This window comes from Balaenoptera physalus, assembly GCF_965194825.1.
Source record: "Balaenoptera physalus genome assembly, chromosome: 1".
Lineage (NCBI taxonomy): Eukaryota > Metazoa > Chordata > Mammalia > Artiodactyla > Balaenopteridae > Balaenoptera > Balaenoptera physalus.
Genome location: NC_138882.1, coordinates 95,521,637 through 95,543,872, shown reverse-complemented (window position 1 = coordinate 95,543,872; position 22,236 = coordinate 95,521,637). Strand labels below are relative to the sequence as shown.

The window sequence follows — 22,236 nt, the reverse complement described above, 5'->3', positions numbered from 1 at the left end:
TTCAAAAAGCAGGAAAAAAATAAATGTAAAATGAAATATAAAACTTGTTACTTTCTTCTGTGGTTTCTTTCTCAACCTGCAATGGGGTTTTTGATTTTCTACTTAATGGCATGCTCCCTCAGGCACGAGGATCCTGGGGACAAGTGCAGACCCTCACAGGTGCCCAGGGACCCTGGCCTGCAATCTGGTGCCCAAGTGGCCCACCAGCTGCTGGGTTTCCCCTCGGGCCAGCTGCAGGACTGAAACTCTGTGTCCTGACTAGGGGTGGGAAAGTTGAGCCAAGGACCTCCCTTCCCACGGGCCCACTACTCCAACCCGCAGCAGCTGGGCGACCCTCAAGGGGTTGTAGCCTCCACATGGGGACGTGCTTAGTACTTGGACTGGGGGTGGTGAAAAGGCTTGCTCCCCCAGGCCACCCACTGAACACAGTAGCAATGCCCAGGGCAGGGAAGGATCTACCATGTGTTGGTTGCTTAAGACACTTCGGGGTTAATGCTTGCCTGATTCTGACCCCCCCCCCATGCCCGTGCAGAGGGTGGCAGCAGTCACTGAGTGAGGACTGAAAGGGGGAAGCCAGACAGGGCCTGGGGAACCAAGGGGCAGGAGTGAGGACAACTGGAGAACCCATCCTGGAGAGGCGGCAGCAGGTGACAGCATACATGAGCCAAGGCTTTAAAACCTTGGCACGTGCCCCACTGTCTCATCACATCTCACTCCTCACTTACAAAACACAGATTCAAATATAAAATTATTAAGAACTTCAATGGTGACTGTGGAGCAGGGTGCAGGGCCCTTGCAAGTGAGGGGCCTTGTGTGACTGCACTGGTCACATGCCCATGAAGTCAGTCCTGCTCCTTACTCAGCTTCAGCCAATTCATGCCACTTAGGAATGTAGGCTGAGTGTTGGCAGTCTTTCTAGTTTCTCAGGACAAAGCAGAAATACAGATTTTTATGTGAAATATGACTTTTAAACAAAAAGTTGACAACAAAAATTTTATTATTTTATTACTGTGCAAACCCAAAAAACATATCTGTGGGCTAAATATGCTCAGAGGCCATCAGTTTGTTAAGCCCTGATGTAATGATCATGCTCTTTGTATTTACTGCCACAAAGCTCAGAGCCACATTTGGGGTCTATTTTGTAAGCTCTGGGAGGGCAGGGACCAAGAAGATCTATTTCAGTTGTATCCCCAGCACCTAATCTTGGCAAATAGTAGGTATTTATGAAATACTGATTGAATAAATGAATGAATTATTTTGTGAAAAAGGTATTGTAAATGAAATAATACCGTTAATAACAGTTACCATTTATCAGCTGTTACTATGTGCAAGGAACTGGATTAAGCACGTTATATACATTATCTCATTAAATCCTCACTAATAGGGAGTAACATTACATAGTGCTTACTGTATGCTAGACACTGTTCCAAGTGCCTTATATTAATTATAATTAGCTCATTTAATCCTCACCACAACTCCATGGGGTAGACACTGTGAAGATTATCCCCCTTTGACCAATGAAGAAAATGAGGCACAGAGCAGTGTAACTGCTCCACGTCACACAGCTAATCAGTGGCAAATGCAGGTAGCTGGCTCACACTCCATGCTCTGACTGCTACCCTGCTCTGCCACATTTATCACTCCCCTCATTAAGGATGAGAAAATTGAGGCTCTGTAACTTGCTAAAGGTCACTTAGTAAATAGCAGAGCAAAAGATAAAAACCCAGCTTGAATAATGAGCTTTAATTCCCCCTTGGTTACAGCTCATGCCTGACACAAGATATCATCGGAGTGCACCGGATCCTACAAGAAGTACAGTATTAGTAAAAGCTAACTGAGACGACAGTAAACAAGAAGACAGGGAATAAATACACAGAGACACAGAAATGTTCCTGGATGCCTCATCGCCTCCATGCACTTACCTTGCTAGGGAATTGTTGTATGATCTGGGGAATGTAGCTTATTTCTGATGGCTTCTTCTGTAGAGACACCACCACAAAAAGTTCAAACAGCTGCTGCTCCTGGAATTCAATTAGATCCCGCTCTAAGGTCTGGTAGTGAGGATTCCTCTTGGAAGACTGCTGCAGTTGTGCTATGCGCTTGTAGCGACCTGCGATGAGATCACGGAGTCTTGTTTTCCTTTACAGCCCTATCTTCCCTCTAGCACCCAGAGGTCATGACCCACGCGGGACTAGTCTTCACTCAGTCGTTGCTAATGAATGTTGACTAACCAATGTCTGCCACCCAGACATACTTGTTAGGGCTATGACATACTTGGACAAGTGCAGATTCTCACAAGCACCTGGGGGCCCTGCAGTGGGACCGATGTTCTGTGTCCCAACCGATACCTATGTATGTCCCAACACATACTCTGTGCCATCCCATCTTGCATGGCATGACCCCAGGATACACGGAAAATGTCAGGTAAAAGCACTGGCCTGACAAAAGATGCCATTTTGGGGACCATGAAATCATAGGTGGGGGAAAAGATTTGATAAAAGAACTGAGTCCTATAGAAGGTAAGTTCCTAAAGAGACAAGTTTGATAAAATTAAAACAAAAACTATCCTCACATTAAAGAAATGTTCTTTTCCCTTCTCTCCTTGGCATATATTACTGATAATGGACATATACTTATATCAATAAATGGTGCTAAATGCAAGAGAGAAAAATGACATGTAAGAAGGTATCCATTAGCAGACTATTTCTCAAAAGAAAGAATTCATAGAAGCATGCTATTTAAACAGTATGAGCAATCCCACCCAAAAGTGGATTCCATTTATCCTTTATTCTCATTTATCTCTAAATTCTGAATAATTTGGGGTAGTCTCCACTAGGGGACATGCAGTACTTGCAGAAGAAATAGTCTAAGCATCCCAGAGATTTGCTTATGTGTCATTCTGAGCCAATGATGGAAAGACTCATCCTCTAATTGTTTTGTTTTTCTTTTGAGATATGATGCATTCTGCCCCCAAAGAAGTTACAATGTAGATCAAGATATTAAGAACACTTAAAAAATAATTTTGGAGTGCCTCTCCAAAATTATCCAGTACATTTAGTGCTCTAGGCAAACCTTCCTTACTCCAAAGGGCTCAGTTCAAGTCAAGAAAATTTTAGGGCCTGTTTCTCAGTAGCAACAGAACAAAATTAATCATCTTTACACATCCAAGCTGAACCTGATGATGACTTAAGTTTCACCTTCAGTCAGGCTACAGAATCAAACACCTGAAGCAATTTAGGCTACTGGTAGGAGCACATGATTATTAATCATAAGATCAGAGTATCAGACCTGGAACTGCCCTGTACTCAGCTTTGATAATTCAGGTCTCCTATTTTTTCCATGCTTCAGTTAAACAGAAACTAAATAATTTGCTGTAAAAATCCATTAGATGAAGGATACAGAGCACTATGACTGCTTGAACAAATACAGCCAAAAATGCACGGCATCTTCTACATTCTAACAGAAAGTAAATGGCACAATAATTTAGAATATAAATACCTATGAATAAGAAACAGATCAGTGTTTCCTGTCCCAATGTCAGAGATATCTAAGATACTCAAATGAGTGACTATGAAAAACTCAGATATTTAATGCAAAGTATTTGCCTCAGAGAATGACTCACATACTCTGTTTTGGCTGCTGCACATATGTCTGAAGGTGCAGCTCTGCCGCTCCCCTCTTAAGATGGAAGAACATTCCATCTTAAGAACTACACTGGTCTGCCTCGCTACACCACAGGAGATTTTTAATGCTGTCAAACATCTGACAGTGTACTGTTTAGTTCCCCAAATCTCAACAGGTTCTTATAATGAAGAAATCACCGACAAAGTGAAACTTCGTGTAGAAAAAACATGCTTAATCACAAAGGTAGGTGCCACTCCACCTACAACCAGGATCATCACGCAAAAGGGAGCAGCCCCACTGACTCACTCACTCTTTGGCAGATATTCGGCATCACTTTCGTACCCACTGGTTTCACCTGAAAAGAAAGAGCTTCCATTTGTATTGTCCAACAAGAACAGGCAGAACATGAGGACGAAAACAACGTAAAAGCTCCACAGACCTGGGGACTTACTTGGAGTAAGGAATAATTAAGGATGCTGAGCCTTTCTCCAAACCACTTAGCTGTATCAGGGCAGGACAGGTGCAAAAAAGAATAAAAGGCTCAGAGAAGAAACTATTCCATTCCATCTTCTTCCCATACCCACCTCCCTCCTCAGTTCCCCTCTCATTCTTAATTCTAGAAATTAACAGCAGTTCAGACTAGTTTTAGAAAGCCTTGATCAGAGTGGATTTGATTTCTACCTTCATATCGTTGTCTTTATATTCCCAAATAAGGTATCAAAGGTAAAACACCAACCTGGCTAAACAAAAATCTCAATACGGAACACACTATGAATTTAGATTAACAGGAAAATGTGAGGCTAAGAAAGATTACCAAATAAGTTTATGAAGTAATATTCTACCTCTTTTATGATGCCTCTAAGCCACCTCTAATGCCAAACTAAACTGAACTTTACTCTGAATTCTTATAGTACTCAAATGGCTTTGAACTGCTCTTATTTTCCACAATTGGATTTTAAGTATCTTGAGGCTAAGGGGCTTTGGTTTTAGAAGGGAATGTTCTGTACAATACTAGGCACATTGTCAATTTACCAAAAAAAAAAAAGTAAGAAAGAAAACAACCAAAACACAAAACAAAACATCGTGAACAGGTGAACGAAAAATTTCTAAATTAAGTCTGAAAAGTTAAAGCAAAATTTTAAAATATAAAGAAAGGGAATAAATTTTAATGTATCAGGAAAAACAAGGACTAGGAGTCATAAATGAAAAATGTATGGAAGTTTGATTGTATAAAAATGTAAAATTTCTAATCTAATAAAAAATCATTAGCAAATTCAAAAGGTAAATAAACTGGGGGAATATTTGTAATCCACATTGCAGACACAAGGCTAAGTTTCTTAATATTCAAATAGCTGTTACAAATGAATAAGGAAAAACACAGCACAACAAAAAAAATGAATAAAAGAGTAGGAATAGGCAATTTATAGAAAAAGATTGATAACTATTGATAAACATAACTGTCCAAATTCATAATTAATAAAATAAAATAAATTTAATAAATTAAAACAATAAGTAAGATACACTTTTCAACCATGAGACTGGCAAAAAATAAAAAGCTCTAATAAAACACAGTATTAATGAAGATTACAAGGAAAAAACCATTTTCAAAAGCTCTTCATAGAAATATAAAGCTGTTTTTTTTTTAAGCTGTTAAAATCTATTTGTGAGACAATTTGGCAGCAGTTATAAAAATTTTAATTTATGTGTTCTTTAAAGTATGTGTTCTTTGATTAAGTACACTGCTAGGAACTTATTCTACAGATGTATTCTTCCCAATATACAAAAAAATATATAAACAAAAAATGTATATTACAGCATTGTTTGAAGAAAAAAAATCTATATCTATATATCTACCTATCCATTTATAAAAGTTAATTATCCACAGGTTAAATAAAATGTTAGAAACAGCCAAAATGTCTACCAGCTAAATAAAATTCTTTTACATCTATACCAAGAAATACAGTACAGCTATGTGGATCTCTATGCATTGATACCAAAAGAGCTCCAAAGTATATTAATTATATTTTTTTTAAAAAAGCAAGACATACAAAGTCTGAATAGTATAAAACTATTTGGGGAGAAAAAATATTTGCATGTGCATAAGATTTTCTGGGAGTAGTAGGAGGAGGTTTGGGAAACTTTGGCTTTCCGTTTTATGTTATTCTATATTATTGTAATTTCTTGCTGTGCTCATTTTAATTTTGTAATAAGGAAGAAGAGAACATTAAAAAAAATACTGTCTCTTCATTAGATATGTGGGAAAGGTACACAAGACATGTTACAGAAAAAGCAGGTATTTAAATATTGTGTACTATACAGGTTTTATAACTTCAAACTAACTACAATGACAAAAAGTATACTGGGGCTATAACATGTTGTTCAGCATGAAAGAACAAATACTGTGAGCTCCTGAGTCCTATTTGTATCCTTAGCACCAAGCACCTCTTGGGAGCCCATGAAGTGTTTGGAAAGAAAAAAAAAAAGAAAGAGGGAAGGGAGGAAAAGTAATTTACCTGGAAAAGGCCTTACAAAAGATCATTTAAATGGCTTTAAAATATTCACATCTATGGGTTTTGACGATCTGCATTCCAAGACACTGAATGAAGGTTAAGGGGTTTATAAGCCAATAGGAAAATCTGTTGAGAATCTGTAGGGATCAAAAAAGTACTAGGTTGTCCCTTTTTTAAATGTGACTTCAACACACAAAATTATAATTTTGAAGAAGGACAATAAATCATTTTGTGATACCTGATAACTGAGAGTTAAGAACTGTTTAGGTTGTAACAGATTCAGTAAAACCTAGCATGTACTGGCAGAGTAGGTAAATATAATTATCTGGTTCTATGAGGCATTGTTGATATACAGACAAAAGCTTAAGGAGGTAAACAAAAATCTGAGAACTGTGACTATTGAGCCAGGAGATCCTCAGGCATGAGAGAAATTCCTCGGGTCCACTGAAGGAGTTGGCCACAGAGACTGAGTAAATGCATATTTCCTTTGAGCCACGCAAAAGAAAACAAATTTGTAGGGACTACTCCTTTTTGTGTGTGTATGTGTTATAAGTTGGCAGTTTATGCTCTTGAATTTTTTCTTTTCAATAATGATACAGTGAAAAAAAGGATTTGGCTCTTCAAAAACTTTTCTTAGAGCCAAATTTACTAAAATGTTCCTAATCCATAAAGCATTCAAATAAAATAAGAGATCGGTGATAATCTACCTAGGGTGGCATATCTGGTGAATACAGTTATCAATAGAGTGCTGTTAATATGGGAAAATGATAATGTTTTCTAAGAATTTGTCCTGGTTCCAGTGTCTTGGTATTTCACAAGATTTGTAATTTATAATTTATTTCCTAATTTATAAAACAATAATATTGGCTACATGCGGGTATTTAGAAAAACAATCATAATAGAGAAGATTCAGACTTTGTGGTATCATGTTCCTTGATTCAAATTGATGCTTCCTCCTCTGGCTCAGCTTCTTCCTCTGTAAAATTAGGATAGTCCCTACCTCCCAGTGTGGTCATACGTTATACACCAGATAAAGTACATAAAGAAACTATTACTTCATTCAGTAAATGGTAGCTATTATTATTATCAATAACCAGAAATATTTCTTCTACAGAAGAGAAGGCTGAAATGTTGTAATAACTGCTTCTGAAGATATGAAAACTCACATTTAAAATGGTGATGAGATGATTTTAATCATCACAAAGTAAGAAGAAAGAGTCTTGAATTATTGAATGGGGAAGTTTATTTTCACATAGTAATTGTTAGAATGAAGAAGAGATTTTCAACGGAAATTAAGAAATTTCTGTCTTTGGAAGTCTGCCAAAATATGAAATATTCTTTTCTGGTATGACTTGGCTGTTGTTTCTCACTTATGAATCTCACAGACAAAAACTGCTAAACTCTACACATCCTTTGCCAGACAACCAAGTTAAAGTTGTAAAGAAAATTCTACAATAATAATTCACTATAGATGTTGAAAGATTCGTAATTAAGACAATCTAAGTTTTATCTAGGCATCTGAAGGATAAAACTACTGAACTTATTAGACGACTATAGGTTGAGTACCACATACATTCAGTATATATATACTTAATATTTTCATTTCTCCACTGAGAGAGTCTATACTGACAAAAGACTATAAATCAAAGTAGTACTACAAAATAAGAATGCAGCCTGTCCATGAAAATTAGTCTCATTGGTTTATAACTATATATATATATATTTTTTTTAATACCAGCATGCTTAGGTTTTTTTTTTTTTTTAATTTTATTTATTTATTTATTTATGGCTGTGTTGGGTCTTCGCTTCTGTGCGAGGGCTTTCCCCAGCTGTGGCAAGCGGGGGCCGCTCCTCATCGCGGTGCGCGGGCCTCTCACTCTCGCAGTCTCTCTTTGTTGCGGAGCACAGGCTCCAGACGCGCAGGCTCAGCAATTGTGGCTCACGGGCCCAGCCGCTCCGCGGCATGTGGGATCTTCCCAGACCAGGGCTCAAACCCGTGTCTCCTGCACCGGCAGGCAGACTCTCAACCACTGCGCCACCAGGGAAGCCCCCCTGTAACTATATTTTAATTTATTTACTTATTCATCCAATAGTTATTACTTGGTACAGAACTAAACAAAAGGGATTTGAGGAAGAACAAGAAACAATCCCTTAGCCTAAAGAAGTTTTATGTTTAAGTGGGATAGACAGGAAAGTAAACCAAAAATTATAATTCACATCAAACATTAAATTATATAATGATTCGCCCCTCATATGCTAATAGCTATGGACAGTTGGAACAATTCTTACCTTTAACGGGAGGTACATCTTTTCCAGTGTAAAGGTGTAACTTTACCCTCTTCTTCCCTCTCTTAGATTCAAATATATCATCTATTTTCAATACAAGCTGAAAAAAGACCAGAAAAGTACAAGTTAAAACAAACACCAACAAGTTTTGCAGCTTGATATTAACTTATTAGTGATTCTCGTTCAGAGAAAGATCCATTTTATAAATAAACACCTTTACATTTTTCAATTTTGAATCTAAAATTATCTTTAGTAAGATGATATGCTATTCTAATACATACTCCATTTAACATGGGTAAGAGAAGTGGGAAAGGATATTTCCTTTCCAGAGGAATTCAGCACAGGCTCTTAGAGAGATTGCTTGTCATTCCATGTCACAACATGCAGGAAATCTGGCTACTGCACTCCATATATTGACCAAGCCTTACCAATGGACTCAAGTTTTTGCTTGCCCAGAGTAGGAAGTGGGATATTTACTCACTTGTAAGGCAGGGTGAGGCACAGTTATGTCTGCTCCCAGGAATTTTTGCAAAGAGAGGATAATCACGCTTAGAAAGCTTTAGTCAAAAGGAATACTCCTTTGCTACTGGGAGCACTAATATTATAATTTATTTTAGAAACATGTCATAAAAATAGGAGATTCTCAAGTATGCCCAAGTACAAAACAATGTTCCATTTAATATGCATTATTCATTACAATTCTTTCTTTGCTTCTGGGAAGTGTGTATAAAAGAGACAGACAGACAGACTAGGCTTAAAAAAGAGAAAAGAATTAAAGTTGATCAACAGCCACTTTTAAAAGGAGAAATTGATTAGTTTTTCTATGTATATTTTTCTTAAAATTCCAAACTTTTTCTTAACTATCAATCTTGATTTAACAAATTTAATGCCCAGAATTACAGTTGTTAGGAACATTATATAATATGATAACCAACAAAGTTGCTTGAGAAAAATGCTCTTGTTTTTTCCTTTGTCCTTGTTTCTCTAGCAATCCTGGCAATCCATAGGCAGTGAATCAGTCCACTGCAAGAAAAATAACATGTGAGAAACATGTGCTTCCAATATGCAGATTATTCCCACATTTTTGGATGAGTTTATTCTTTTAAAGATTTTCATAGCTATAATTCAAATGAAAAGTTACCAATATTCTTAAATATTAGCATTATAAAAAAAAATAAGAGAACCCAACATAAAAAGGTATTGCTAGGGGCTATAGGAAAGATGTATGAGAGTAAACATGTATTTTGGGTACATAAGGACCAAAAATAGTAGAATTATTCATGTGTATTTGAAAAGTATACTTAAAAGTATACTCAAATGTTACAAAGGAGAGGGAACTATCTATTCTAGAAATATGAGATAAAGTAATAAAATTTAAATTTTGATTATGAGCTAGGAGCCTATAATTACCTCCTAGTTACAGGAAATACTGTAGAATAGTCTTCCTAAGAAATGATGGAAACCATATTGCTGTACACACTTGACACAAACAATATAAAACATTAGGAAATCTACTCTAGCAAACAATCCCACACAGATTGCCACAGTAGAGAAAGAAAGGAAGGGTAAGGAAGAGGCATATGGACTAGATCAGTTATTTTCAAACTATGAAACCAGTTTCCCTTCCAGAGATAGCTCTAGTCATCAAAGAGGAAATAAGTGAAAACTGCTTTCCTCATGGAATGTTGTTCCCGAAGATAGTCCAAAACCAAAATTTGTATTGCAAATGAAACATCCTAAAAGGATTTAATCCAAGGAGGGTCACAGGTAGAAATGCTAACAGTCTGTTGTTCCTGCCTGACAATCAAGAATTCATCACCATTTTTCTCTTCCCCACTTCTCAAAAAAACCTTTGGGAAAATATCAGAAGAGGAAAAGTTGGATCATCTCACCTATAATGAGAAAGAGAACAAGCTTTGAGTACTCAGGGGATCCACAGTACATAAAATACTGAGGCATGAAATCAAAAGCACTGCAAATATCCTTGAGTCTCATTAAATTCCACAATCCATAAGTTCTAAATATTTGTTAATGCTATTCCAAGAACCACATCTTAAATACAATTCCTTATGTGTTTGTGTTCTAGCCCCTGTGAACACATGATCTGCTGTTTCTGGAACATGTGGGAGGCTGCTTTGTTGTGCCAGCAATTCTTTTTTTTTTTTTTTTTTGGAAGTATAGTTGATTTACAATTCTGTGTTAGTTCCTGGTGTACAGGAAAGTGATTGTTATGCATTATATATACATATATCCTGGAAATTCTTTAAACCTCTGATTTTTAAGCAGTCCTCACCATACACAGGAGAAAAAACACCTAAAGATTTTTTTTTCCAGAGAGATCAGTTTAGTGCTTTAAAAAAACTCTGTGTCTTTAACACTTCACATATTAAAGAGGGAGGGGCAGGAAATGGATCAGAAGAATTAAAGTAACTGTGGAACAGAATATTTCCCAAGGAACCAATCAGCAGTTACTACACCAAGAAACAGCTATGACTTTTGTTTAATGTTAAAATCAGGTATAGAAATCATGTGCTAAATGAATATAGCTAATTCAGATGGGATTAAAGAAAGGAATACTATTTAAATGATTTTATTTCTGCATAATAATCCTGAAAACATTCTGAATTACAGAACAAAATAACATAAAGAGTTTTTAAATATTTTCATGTAATTTCTTAAATGTCTCTCCTAAAAAAATATATATTACAAATAATCCAAATTTCTTTATTTTGGTTCAGTGGCTCTCACTGAGATGATTTACAGACTTATTGCCTTTTCTCCCTTGAGAGAGAAGTCATTTATTTAATATAATTGGCAAAAATTTCTATTCCCAAGTAATAGTAAAATTTCTTTTTTCCTTCCTTTGAGTGGACATTTTTGGCATATACTTTGTCATTACCGAAAATCTGTAAACTCAGGCACAAAACTGAATTAACTTTGGCTGTTATACAAATGAGTGAGAACAACACTGAAGCCAGCTTACTAGAAGGTCCTTTTACATGACGTTCTAGGGCTTCCTTCACACAGGCAGCTGATTTTAATGAGAACTAAGGTAACTAGAGTGAAGCCCTCCATCTAAAATCAATTTTCCAAATCCACACACACACACACAAAAACCTTGGCAAAAGCCATTCATGAATTTTTCTTGCATGAGCAAAAACTTAAAGCTTAAGGCTGCTTTCCAAATCTTCTAATTCCAGTAGGTCAGTTCTAACCTATTATTCATTTCAGTCTAAAGTTTATTTATTCGCATTTGTGGAAATGCTGAAGTAAGAGTTGAAGAATCAAAGTACTGGAGTTCTTACCCTTGGAAGATTTTTCCTTTTCCTGTTTGCAACTTCTCCAGCTCGGAAAAGCTTCCATTCAGTTAAAGTGACAGGCAACGTGGTATCCCTTGTGAGCTTTGACCGTAAATAAACTTGTGAGCTCTTCAGTTCCATAGTCTTCCGGTGAAAGAACTGAGGTTTGGAAGGAAGCTAAAACAGAAGAGGTACTGCTAAGGTAAGATCATCTAGGTAATGCCTGTGTTCTCAAAGTCAAAGCTATCCCCCCAAAATATTTATCTTTCCTTTAAAATCATCTAAAGTGAGGACACCGTAATTTCTTTTTCACTGTTTGTAAAGAAGTTTCTTGGGTTTCTAATCCAAGTTCTTCTACAACAATGTAATCAAATTTCCAGAAAACAATAGCTCAGAGTCCTCATTAACTCAAGGCAGCCTTTGCTTTCAGGGCTGGTGAGTGCTTTCAGGGACCAGACAGGTAATTTAGGCCACAGGTTGATGTGAGACTATTACAGTGCTGTGGTAACTATAGTGAACTAAAAGGTTTATGGTCTGTCTAAGGGTGTTTGTATTCAAGTTTTCTGAAGCGCTAAAAAACAAACAAAAACCCCTCCCCAAAACCAAAAAAAAGAAAAGTTTTGTGCTGCTCCCCCCAAAACAAAACAAAGAACAATAAACCCACATTTCAGCGCCTCTTAGTTTTGGCCCTAGTTAAACCATTTTAACCTTTTTGTAGGATCATAAATAAGATTCTAATATTTTCTTATATTAATTCTCTGGTTATACCTTGGGTGCCTTGAAAGCACTTTTAGGGGGTGCTAGCTTCCATGTTGAAGGAGATCTCCACATGGGCAAAGGTTGCACTGGAATATCTTCATATGGATTTTCTTTGGTGGGATCTTGAAAAATAATGAAAAAAAAAAGTTTAGAGGAACATAATTAAATGGGAACACACTGACTACACTTAAAAGGAAAAGAAAGCAAAAACTGGCTAAATATGTTCAGCTTTCTACTCTACATTGCTGTAGGGATGTAGGTCTCAAAATCAATGGTACTTTAAGCTTACAAACCACTCAGGCGTCCAACCAACCTCAAAGAATTCTCAAAATACCATACTACACACATCTACTTCCGAACTGAACAGTCCAATAAACTAGTTGTAAAATCCATTAGAGAATTAAGGAATTTATACAACAAAGGTTTCAATATTAGAAAGGAAAACCTAGAGCAAGACATGCTTGATTGTAAAAGAAAATAACATACTCTAGTTAAGGGCTCCACCAACTACCTTCTCACTAAATTTAATTGCAAAGTTTGTGGACACCTACATATGATATCCTCATAGATATTGTCCTCAGACTGTGTGTAACAAAGTGCTGAGCCAGAATTTCTTCTAAGTTCTTCATGAATCTTCCGGGAGTTCTGATTTCGAAAGTGCTGAATGTCCTCAAATTCAAAGGATTTCCTTAAGAAAGGAGATACATTTTAAAGTTGTATCTTTTAAAACTCTAGTATTCTTTATATTGGTATGATAGACACAAATTGATAAGAAAAGGACTTAGTGTACAAAATTACAAAGGTGTTTTATCAGATACCTAAGAATAATAAATTAGGCTGATGCCCTATATGCACCATGAGAAAACTGGAGGCTTTTAGCCAATTACATTCATGTTCTTCTTTGGGTACTTTATTAAATTCACTCTGTAATAAAAAGTGAGGTTAACGCCAGCATGCCCTAAATGAAGTAGAAGAATGTACTTGTTTCCCTATACATTTTTTTTTCTTTTTTGGCCGTACCACGTGGCAGGTGGTATCTTAGTTCCCCAACCAGGGATCGAACCCACATCCCCTGCATTGGAAGCGCGGAGTCTTAATCACTGGACTGCCAGGGAAGTCCCCTATACATTGTTAAAGATATAAAATGGAAGTTTTTCTATGGTACTTATGTCAGTAGATTGTCCTGGATATTACCTATACTCCTACTGTTTCACTTGTATGTATTTTCCCCTTGGGTTAATCAACATCTGTATAATCAAATTATAGGTGTAACCCACACATGGAAATGGAAATTGGTTTGAAAAGGAAACAGAAGCTCAATAGTTCTATAAGGAAAATACTTAAAATCATTACCTTTCAAATAAAAACATACCTTTTAGATCTCCCTCTGATTTTTCTGCCATATTTCTTTGGTTCAGGTTCCTGAGAAGAGGCTAAAGAGGACTCTGTACAAGAATTATTTTCACAGTATTTTCTGTCACAGTTTCTTTCTTTACATGGCATAACACCAGATTCAGATAAATATCTGAATGTCCTACGAGGTTTTGGCAAAGGATTTATAGAAGGTCCACATTCTTGTCCCTCAGGTTCAGAGTAAATGTTTTCTAAGCTCTTTGTTACTCCATATGAACTATCCAGACCTCTGAAATTCAGTTCTTTTTCTGAAGAGTCACAATGTTCTAAAGCTAAATTTAAGACTTTATCTGGGGGAAGTGCTTCTATTTTCTTCCACAATATCTGTGAAGTATAGAAATTTCCTGGAGGTAATGAAGTCTCTGGATCCAAAACTTCTTTCCGGCTTTCAATTTGTTTGGCCCGAGAACATACCCAGTTGGATTCTGATTCATTTTTAAAGAAGTGTGTATCATCATATTCACGTTTCTCACTTTCATCCTCACTTTGATTGTGGCTTTTGGCATCTTCATTAATACCTTGATCAACATTTTGAGAGTTGGTGACATCCAGCTTTTTGCTCTTTCCCTCAGCAACAGGATTTCTCTTAAGAAGAGTCTCTTGATTACAGTTATTATATCTCACTCCAAAGTCCTTTGGATCACACTTATCTGGATTAGATTTACCATTAGTTCTTCCTTCCCACTGAGAAATTTTTTGTTTGATGTTTTTGCAGTGGCTTCTTGACAGTGTATGAGCAGCAGAACGAGAAAAACCAACATCCATGTTCCCAGTTGGGTGCATGACAAGTGATGAATTTTACTGAGGTTCCATTACAAGTAACTGTGAAATACTATATTCTTATCCTGTCAGTTAGAATCCAAACAATTCCAGTATTTTCCTTTCATCTTTAACTTGAAAATGTTTTAAAAAGAAAAATTCTGATCATCGATCCTTGTTGAAAATGGCTACAACTTTATCTTGAATAATCCTATTAAAATGAAACGAATATGTTAACACAGTTTTATAATTTCCTAATTTAAACTCCACTAAAACACTACCCACCTATCCCTAAATAAGTTGCTTACATTTCATATGTAAAGATGTACCTGTCATCCATTAAGCAATTCAACCTCATAAAGGCATTCCTAAGATGGTGGTATAATATTACAGAGAAAATATTACTTATGGTATTTCTCAAATTGTCTGCTTTAACATTCTGCATATTTAATTTCCTAAAGTTAAGTAGAATGAGGTTTTATAAGAGATTATATATAGTAGTATACAATATTATTTTGCGATAAATCAATTCTTTATGAAACCTTCTGTTAATGAAACAAGCTCCAACAGAGTATTATAAAAAGCATACAGAAATACATCTCAAATAACCAAAAAGTTTATGTATACATCCAGAGGAAGAGCCAGTTAGTCTGGAAACACACCAATAGCTGATTTCCTTCTCCAGTGCTACGTTGAGATAATATTAGCTCATCACATACCCTTACTTCAACTTTACTATTAGCAACACAGAATTCCATACACACCACTGTCACTAAAGACAATCCAAGGTGCCATTAACTATCAGTTACTTCGAAGTGTAATAACCTATTTTGTCACTGACTGAACTTTCCGCATCTCTGCCACCACACACTTGACCCAAATCAGCAAAAATACTTACAGTCACATCCCTTCCTTTCACATAGAGGCTTCACTCATTTAGGACCATTAACTGTTTCCTCAAATGCAAAATTTGGCAGAGAACTTTTCCTGTCAACTGAGTAAAGACCTGATCTCAAGTTCTACTGTATACTGTTTAAAAATAGCAACTGATTCGATACTTCCTGAGGCAGGGGTCATCCTTCCTTGAGCTTTGTCTGTGTGGCCTTGATTAACAGGCAGGAAAATGTCTTGGCCCAGCTCTGTCAGTGTAGCTGACCAAAACTGATACATACACAACACACACACACAATTTATTCTAGGCAGAGCAACTGCTAGTCAGGACTACCATCAACTTTCAATTAAACTATTTCTTCAAGTTTGTAGGAAAACCAGGTTTGCTAGCAAATAAACTTTGATGAGGGTCTGATGCAAAGAAAATCATTCTAAAAAACCTTAAGAAATTGAACTCACGTGAGTGGAAAAAAACAAAACATAGCACCCAAAATATAAAAGCTGTTGGGCAGAACTCTTCACAAAAGACAAATGCATAGAATTTGAACATCCAATCAGCTTCTACTGCTCATTATTAAAACTCTGAAAATCCTTTACTAGTTTCTGATGTTTACAGAGAATTCCTAAGGATTTTAAGGTGTCCTTTAGACTCAGGTTTTCTTCACTACAGACAAGATAGGAGTATTTTTCTCTCTCCTGGGAGCCTAGTCAAGGTTTTTGGCAGTCCCAAACTCTTTCATTACTCTTCCCTTGTTAATGTGTTTTAAGTATGAATGTGTCAAACTGAGAAGAAAAAGATGAAAATTGCTTGGGCTAAAAAAAAAAAAATGTTTAACTTGAAAAGAACTGGCAACAAATGGCCTAATCTATGGAATTCACATACAAATATAAGTGATGTGTATTCATTGTGTTTCAGTGGCAAGAGAGTAGCATAGCAACATGACACTCCTTAAATCTAGGTAGGTATTATGAAGAGAAATGCTACTTTCTCCTAACTATGTATTAATACATTGCAGCTTTTAAAAAATGACAAATTATTTCAAAACCAAAAAGTTTTAATGCACTCTAATTAGATCGATGCCTGTATTGATATTATAAACTGCCTTTATACATGATTGCGCAGCTCCAATTTTTGCCAAATTAAACTCTTTATAATGTGGCTTGCCTATTCTTATACATAAGTTGTGATTTTGTCCTATCCAAAAAATAAGAATCACCAAACCAAGAGTTGCCTGTTTTTCCCTTACAGGCATCTCACATCTAACTGTCCTTTTAGTCTAATTAAATTGAGTCACTTTGCTACCCAGCACCTCCTCCCCTATGGCTCTCCTAGCCTGCAAGATTCTTTATATCCCATCCTTCACCTCTAGTTTCTTGCCTTGACCTCCACTATCAGTAGACATTCTAATCCCTACGTGCTGGCCCAGTGCTCAAGTCCTAGATCTCTCCAAGCTTCATCTTTTGAAAGCTCCCTAAAGCCAACTTATTCACATATTTGCCCCTAGACACTGCTTTCTCAGCCTTGCTTCAACAGTTCTCACAGGAACATAGATTGAGAAAATATAACAGCTTCAATAATTTTTAAAATTTTGCTTCTTCTCTTAATACTACAAAATGAGTCAAAAGCTTCTCCAACTATTAAAGACTATTAAGTCAGGCAGGACTCACATGAAGAGAAGCTAGAGCTCACGATAACCACAATGGGCAACCTCAAGAGAAGAAACCAGCAACTCAGTTCCTCGGGTGGGCAAAAGAAGTATAAATGTGAAAAACTAAGCATGATTTTAAAAGTATAATAAAACAGAATGCTTGGAGTAAAGGCTACTAATCAATTCTTTTTTCCTACTCTTTGTTCCCAAAGAGGTGATTCTTAATCATGTCCTTTGGTTTTACAGTAAGTCCTCCATATACAAACAAGTTCCGTTCCAAGAGCACATTTGTTAAGTCCAATTTGTTCGTAAGTCCAGCAAAGTTAGCCTAGGTACCCGATTAACACAATTGGCTATATAGTACTGTAATAGCTTTATAATACTTTTCATACAAATAATGCATAAAAAACAAAAACAAAAAATAAACATTTTTACTCTTACAGTACAGTACCTTGAAAAGTACAGTAGTACAGTACAACAGCTGGCATACAGGGACTGGCATCGAGTGAACAGGCAAGAAGAGTTACTGACTGGAGGAGGGAGAGGAGGTGGGAGATGCTAGAGGTGAAGGATCGTCAGCAACAGGAGACAGCGGGCAAACTACAAGTTCACTCACACCTGATGTTGATGGCACAGGTTCTGGTTCCTTGCTGGATTCAATTCTATCTACCCTCTTGAAAAAACAATCCAGTGATGTCTGGGTAGTAGCCCTTTTTTTCTTGTCATAGATGACACGGTAGCACCGGATTGCATTCTGAACGGCTGCTTTAACCTTTGTGTACTGTTCTACGTTCGGGTCCTGTGCCTCAAAAACTAACAGTGCCTCCTCAAATAAAGAAAATCCCCTTGCCATTTCCTGCATCATGAATCTCTTTGGTTCTTCAGTTACTTCTTCCTTCTCTTGTCTCTCTTCATCCTTTCTCTGGGCCTCCAGTTCCTGGTCTTTTTAGCAGTACCAGCTAGATCACCACTGCTTTTACACTTGCTTCCGGACATCCTGGGCTTGAAATAAAGATACTGTACTACTGTACTCTATACAGTACTGTAAAGTACACAAAAGCACAACCTCTTGTAGCGGATGCATGCACGTGACAATGTACACCAGACACGTGAACTAACTTACGTGACTGGACATGTGAACAGACATTCATATCTTTGAAAGTTCGCAACTTGAAGGTTCGTATGAGGGGATTTACTTGTTTTCTATTGCTTTTCTGAGTATTTACTTTCATCCAAGATATACAACAACTACAGTTTATCAGCTTAAGATGTAATTTATAGTATAACCTAACACATATAGGATTCTGTGTTCTTAGCCTTTTAAAAGAAACCAATCTAAATCCATTCAGGTAAGTGAAATTCTCTTTAAGAAAGAGAATATTAACGTTCTATTTTACTGACTCAAGTCTATACAAGGAAAGTTTCTCACTCCAAATCCTTTAATATATTTATTTGATTAAATATAATCTGGCCAAATAGGAAGAATGTAGAACATTCTAAAAGTTGACTTAAAAACTGATGAAAGGATATACTTTTAAATGGTTAATTTTTGTTATGTGAATTTTACCTCAATTAGAAAGAAAACAGATGAAAGGGACCGAAAAGACTCTCACTTCTGGTGTGATAGAATAATTGGACTAGACTTGCCTTTCCAACATAAAAAACTATAAAACTGGACTTATATGTAAAATAAATGCTTTTAGATATTGAATAACAGCAAAGGACTGTGATCCCTAAAAGAAGGAAAACAAATGAAGTGGACACCAAGATGACCCAGCTTTCACCCTGGAGGCTCTTTTCAGAAAACAGCATAGAACATGGTAACCATGCTGAGTTAAGGAAAAAGAGACCAGAGTGTGCAGGGGCAGAGGCAAATACAATCTTCAGGGTACAGTATCAGAAAGGAGGGAGCAACACAGAAGAGAAGCTCCAGAAATCTACACAGGATCTACTTGAGTCTTGGGCTGAATACTAAGCTGGTAAGGTATAAGGTAACACTGCACAAGGCTAGACAACATATTACTGGGAAAGAACAGCTAATGGAACCCTGTAAAGCTGACTAACACCCCAGAGTTAACGAAGGTCTGGGAAATGTTCAACTTCCAATGATCTTCACAAGAGAGGCCTTGTCAAACACCTGGGTAATTCAGTAGAAACAGTAGGAGGTCATGGCTTGCCAGTTGGACTTAACTAGCCCTAGAGTGAAGGCTACTTTAGAACCACCACAAAAAAAAAGCTTTAAAAAAGCTTTTCAGAAGGATCAAGTTGATTCATAAGTAATTTAAATAACCACAGAAACAAAAGTCAATAATTTTTACATGAAGACATCAAAATCCAGACACGCCACAATGTAACATTTACAATGTCTAGCATCCAATCAAAATTACTGAACATGCAAAGAAGCCTGAAAATGATACTCATAATCAGGAGAAAAATCAGTTAACAGAAACAGAAGCAAAAATGACAGACATGATACAGTTGGCAGAGAAAGACTTCAATTCAGATATTTTAAATATATTCATAAACTTAAAGCAAAATATGAACATAATGAGTACAGAAATAAAAGACATAAAAAAGAAAACAAAGGGAACTTCTGGAGCTTAAAAATACCTCACATGAAAAGAAAACTTCGCTGGATTGTTTGAACAGCAGATTTTAGATACTGCAGAGGAAATGATCAGTGAAGTTGAATAAGTAGTAATAAAAATTGTCAAAAACTAAAACAAAAACTGAAGCACAGAGAGAAGAAAAGGGTAAAACAAAAGTCTCACTGGGACAGTATCAAGTGGTTTACCTTACACATAAATGGGAATCCCAGAAGTGAGGGGGTGGGAGGCAGGGAACAAATATTTCAAGAAATAATAGCTGAAATTTTTCTAAATTTGATGAAAACTCGTAACACATAGATCCATGAGGCTCAACAAATTCCAAACAGGATAAATATAAGGAAAGCCTTACCAAGGCAAACCATAATCAAGTTGCTGAAAACTGGTGATAAAGAGAAAATTCTTAACAGCCAAAGGAAAGAATATACATTACATATAGGAACAACAAGGTAAGTCAGAAAACAATGGAAAATATTTAGAGAATTCTTTGGTGGTCCAGTGGTTAGGACTCGGCACTTTCACTGCCGTGGGCCCGGGTTCAATCCCTGGTTGGGGAACTAAGATCCCACAAGCTGCCCAGAACGGCAAAAAAAAAAAAAAATTAAAGTGCTAAGGGGAAAAAAAATCTGTGAATCTAGAATTCTAGACATATCCTTCAAGACGAAGGTGAAATAAAAACATTTTCAGTTAAACAAAACTGTTGTGAGTTTGTTAACAGCAGACCTGCACTTAGGGCCAGGGACATAATTTGTGGGTCCCAGGGCAAATTGAAAACGTGAGGCCCCTTGTTCAAAGTGCTTTAAAGGTACATATGAAGCTTTTCCTTTTTCTGCAGTCTTCTTTTCAACTTATCTTGCCGTTTTAAATTTACTATTTAATGTTTTATGTGAAAAATTTTTAAATTTAAATTATTAGCATGTGTTTTACCATTCATCTATATGTTGTGCAATATCATTTTAAATGCAAATATCAGAGCGATACATGGAACATTTATCAACAGACCATACGTTGCGCCATAAAATGAGATGTGATAAATTTAAAAGGATTGAAATCATTCTGAGAATGTTTTCTAACCCACTATGGAAATGAATTAGAAATTAGTTCTAAACCAAAAGGAAAATACCAAAATATTTGGAAATAAATGCTTATATTACAAAAGGAAAAAAAAGTTTAAAAACAATGAATGAGGGGGCTCCTCTGGTGGCGCAGTGGTTGAGAATGTGCCTGCCAATGCAGGGACACGGGTTCAAGCCCTGGTCTGGGAAGATCCCACACACCATGGAGCAACTGGGCCCGTGAGCCACAAATTACTGAGCCTGCGTGTCTGGAGCCTGTGCTCCGCAACAGGAGAGGCCGCGATAGTGAGAGGCCCGTGCACCGCGATGAAGAGTGGCCCCCACTTGCCGCAACTAGAGAAAGCCCTCACACAGAAACGAAGACCCAACATAGCCATAAATAAATAAATAATTTTTTAAAAAAAACAATGAATGAGGATACAATTTCTTAGTGTTTTAAATTGGAACACCTTCTACCCTGTTAAGTTTCAAGTTATATTTTATCTATTTCTTTAATTTTATTTTATTTATTTTTTTATACAGCAGGTCCTTATTAGTCATCAATTTTATACACATTAGCGACTGTCAATCCCAATCACCCAATTCATCACACCACCACCACCACCATCCCACCACTTTCCCCCCTTGGTGTCCATACATTTGTTCTCTACATCTGTGTCTCAATTTCTGCCCTGCAAACTGGTTCATCTGTACCATTTTTCTAGGTTCCATATATATGCAATAATATACGATATTTGTTTTTCTCTTTCTGACTTACTGCACTCTGTATGACAGTCTCTAGATCCATCCATGTGTCTACAAATGATCCAATTTTGTTCCTCTTTATGCCTGAGTAATATTCCACTGTATATAGGTACCACAACTTCTTTATCCATTCGTCTGTCGATGGGCATTTAGGTTGCTTCCATGACCTGGCTATTGTAAATAGTGCTGCAATGAACATTGGAGTGCATGTGTCTTTTTGAATTATAGTTTTCTCTGGGTATATGCCCAGTAGCGGGATTGCTGGATCATACGGTAATTCTATTTTTAGTTTTTTAAGGAACCTCCATACTGTGCTCTATAGTGGCTGTATCAATTTACATTCCCACCAACAGTGCAAGAGGGTTCCCTTTTCTCCACACCCTCTCCAGCATTTGTTGTTTGTAGATTTTCTGCTGATGCCCATTCTAACTGGTGTGAGGTGATACCTCAATTGTAGTTTTGATTTGCATTTCTCTAATAATTAGTGATGTTGAGCAGCTTTTCATGTGCTCCTTGGCCATCTGTATGTCTTCTTTGGAGAAATGTATATTTAGATCTGCTGCCCATTTTTGGACTGTGTTATTCGTTTTTTTAAAATTGAGCTGCATGAGCTGTTTATA

General features: G+C 36.6%; 1 protein-coding gene across 10 annotated transcripts in view; it reads right to left on the bottom strand.

Moving 5' to 3' along the window:
• DENND2C (DENN domain containing 2C) overlaps nt 1-22,236 on the bottom strand; it is a 96,774-nt gene that overhangs the window by 24,068 nt on the left and 50,470 nt on the right. For 5 of the 10 annotated variants that reach the window (XR_014262474.1, XM_082458307.1, XM_082458314.1 and 2 more), the window contains exons 2-8: nt 13,851-14,861; nt 13,030-13,166; nt 12,488-12,600; nt 11,726-11,896; nt 8,424-8,520; nt 3,935-3,979; nt 1,923-2,110 (exon numbers count right to left, since the gene is read on the bottom strand). Coding sequence is in view for 9 of the 10 variants with exons in the window: in XM_082458307.1 (XP_082314433.1) it covers nt 1,923-2,110; nt 3,935-3,979; nt 8,424-8,520; nt 11,726-11,896; nt 12,488-12,600; nt 13,030-13,166; nt 13,851-14,674 (1,575 nt within the window). In the remaining variant the exon portion in view is untranslated. Of the gene's footprint in view, nt 1-1,922; nt 2,111-3,930; nt 3,980-8,423; nt 8,521-9,355; nt 9,375-11,725; nt 11,897-12,487; nt 12,601-13,029; nt 13,167-13,850; nt 14,862-14,958; nt 15,019-18,040; nt 18,188-22,236 lie in introns of those variants that run through there. The other 5 variants (XM_082458310.1, XM_082458311.1, XM_082458312.1 and 2 more) reach the window with 4 other exon arrangements.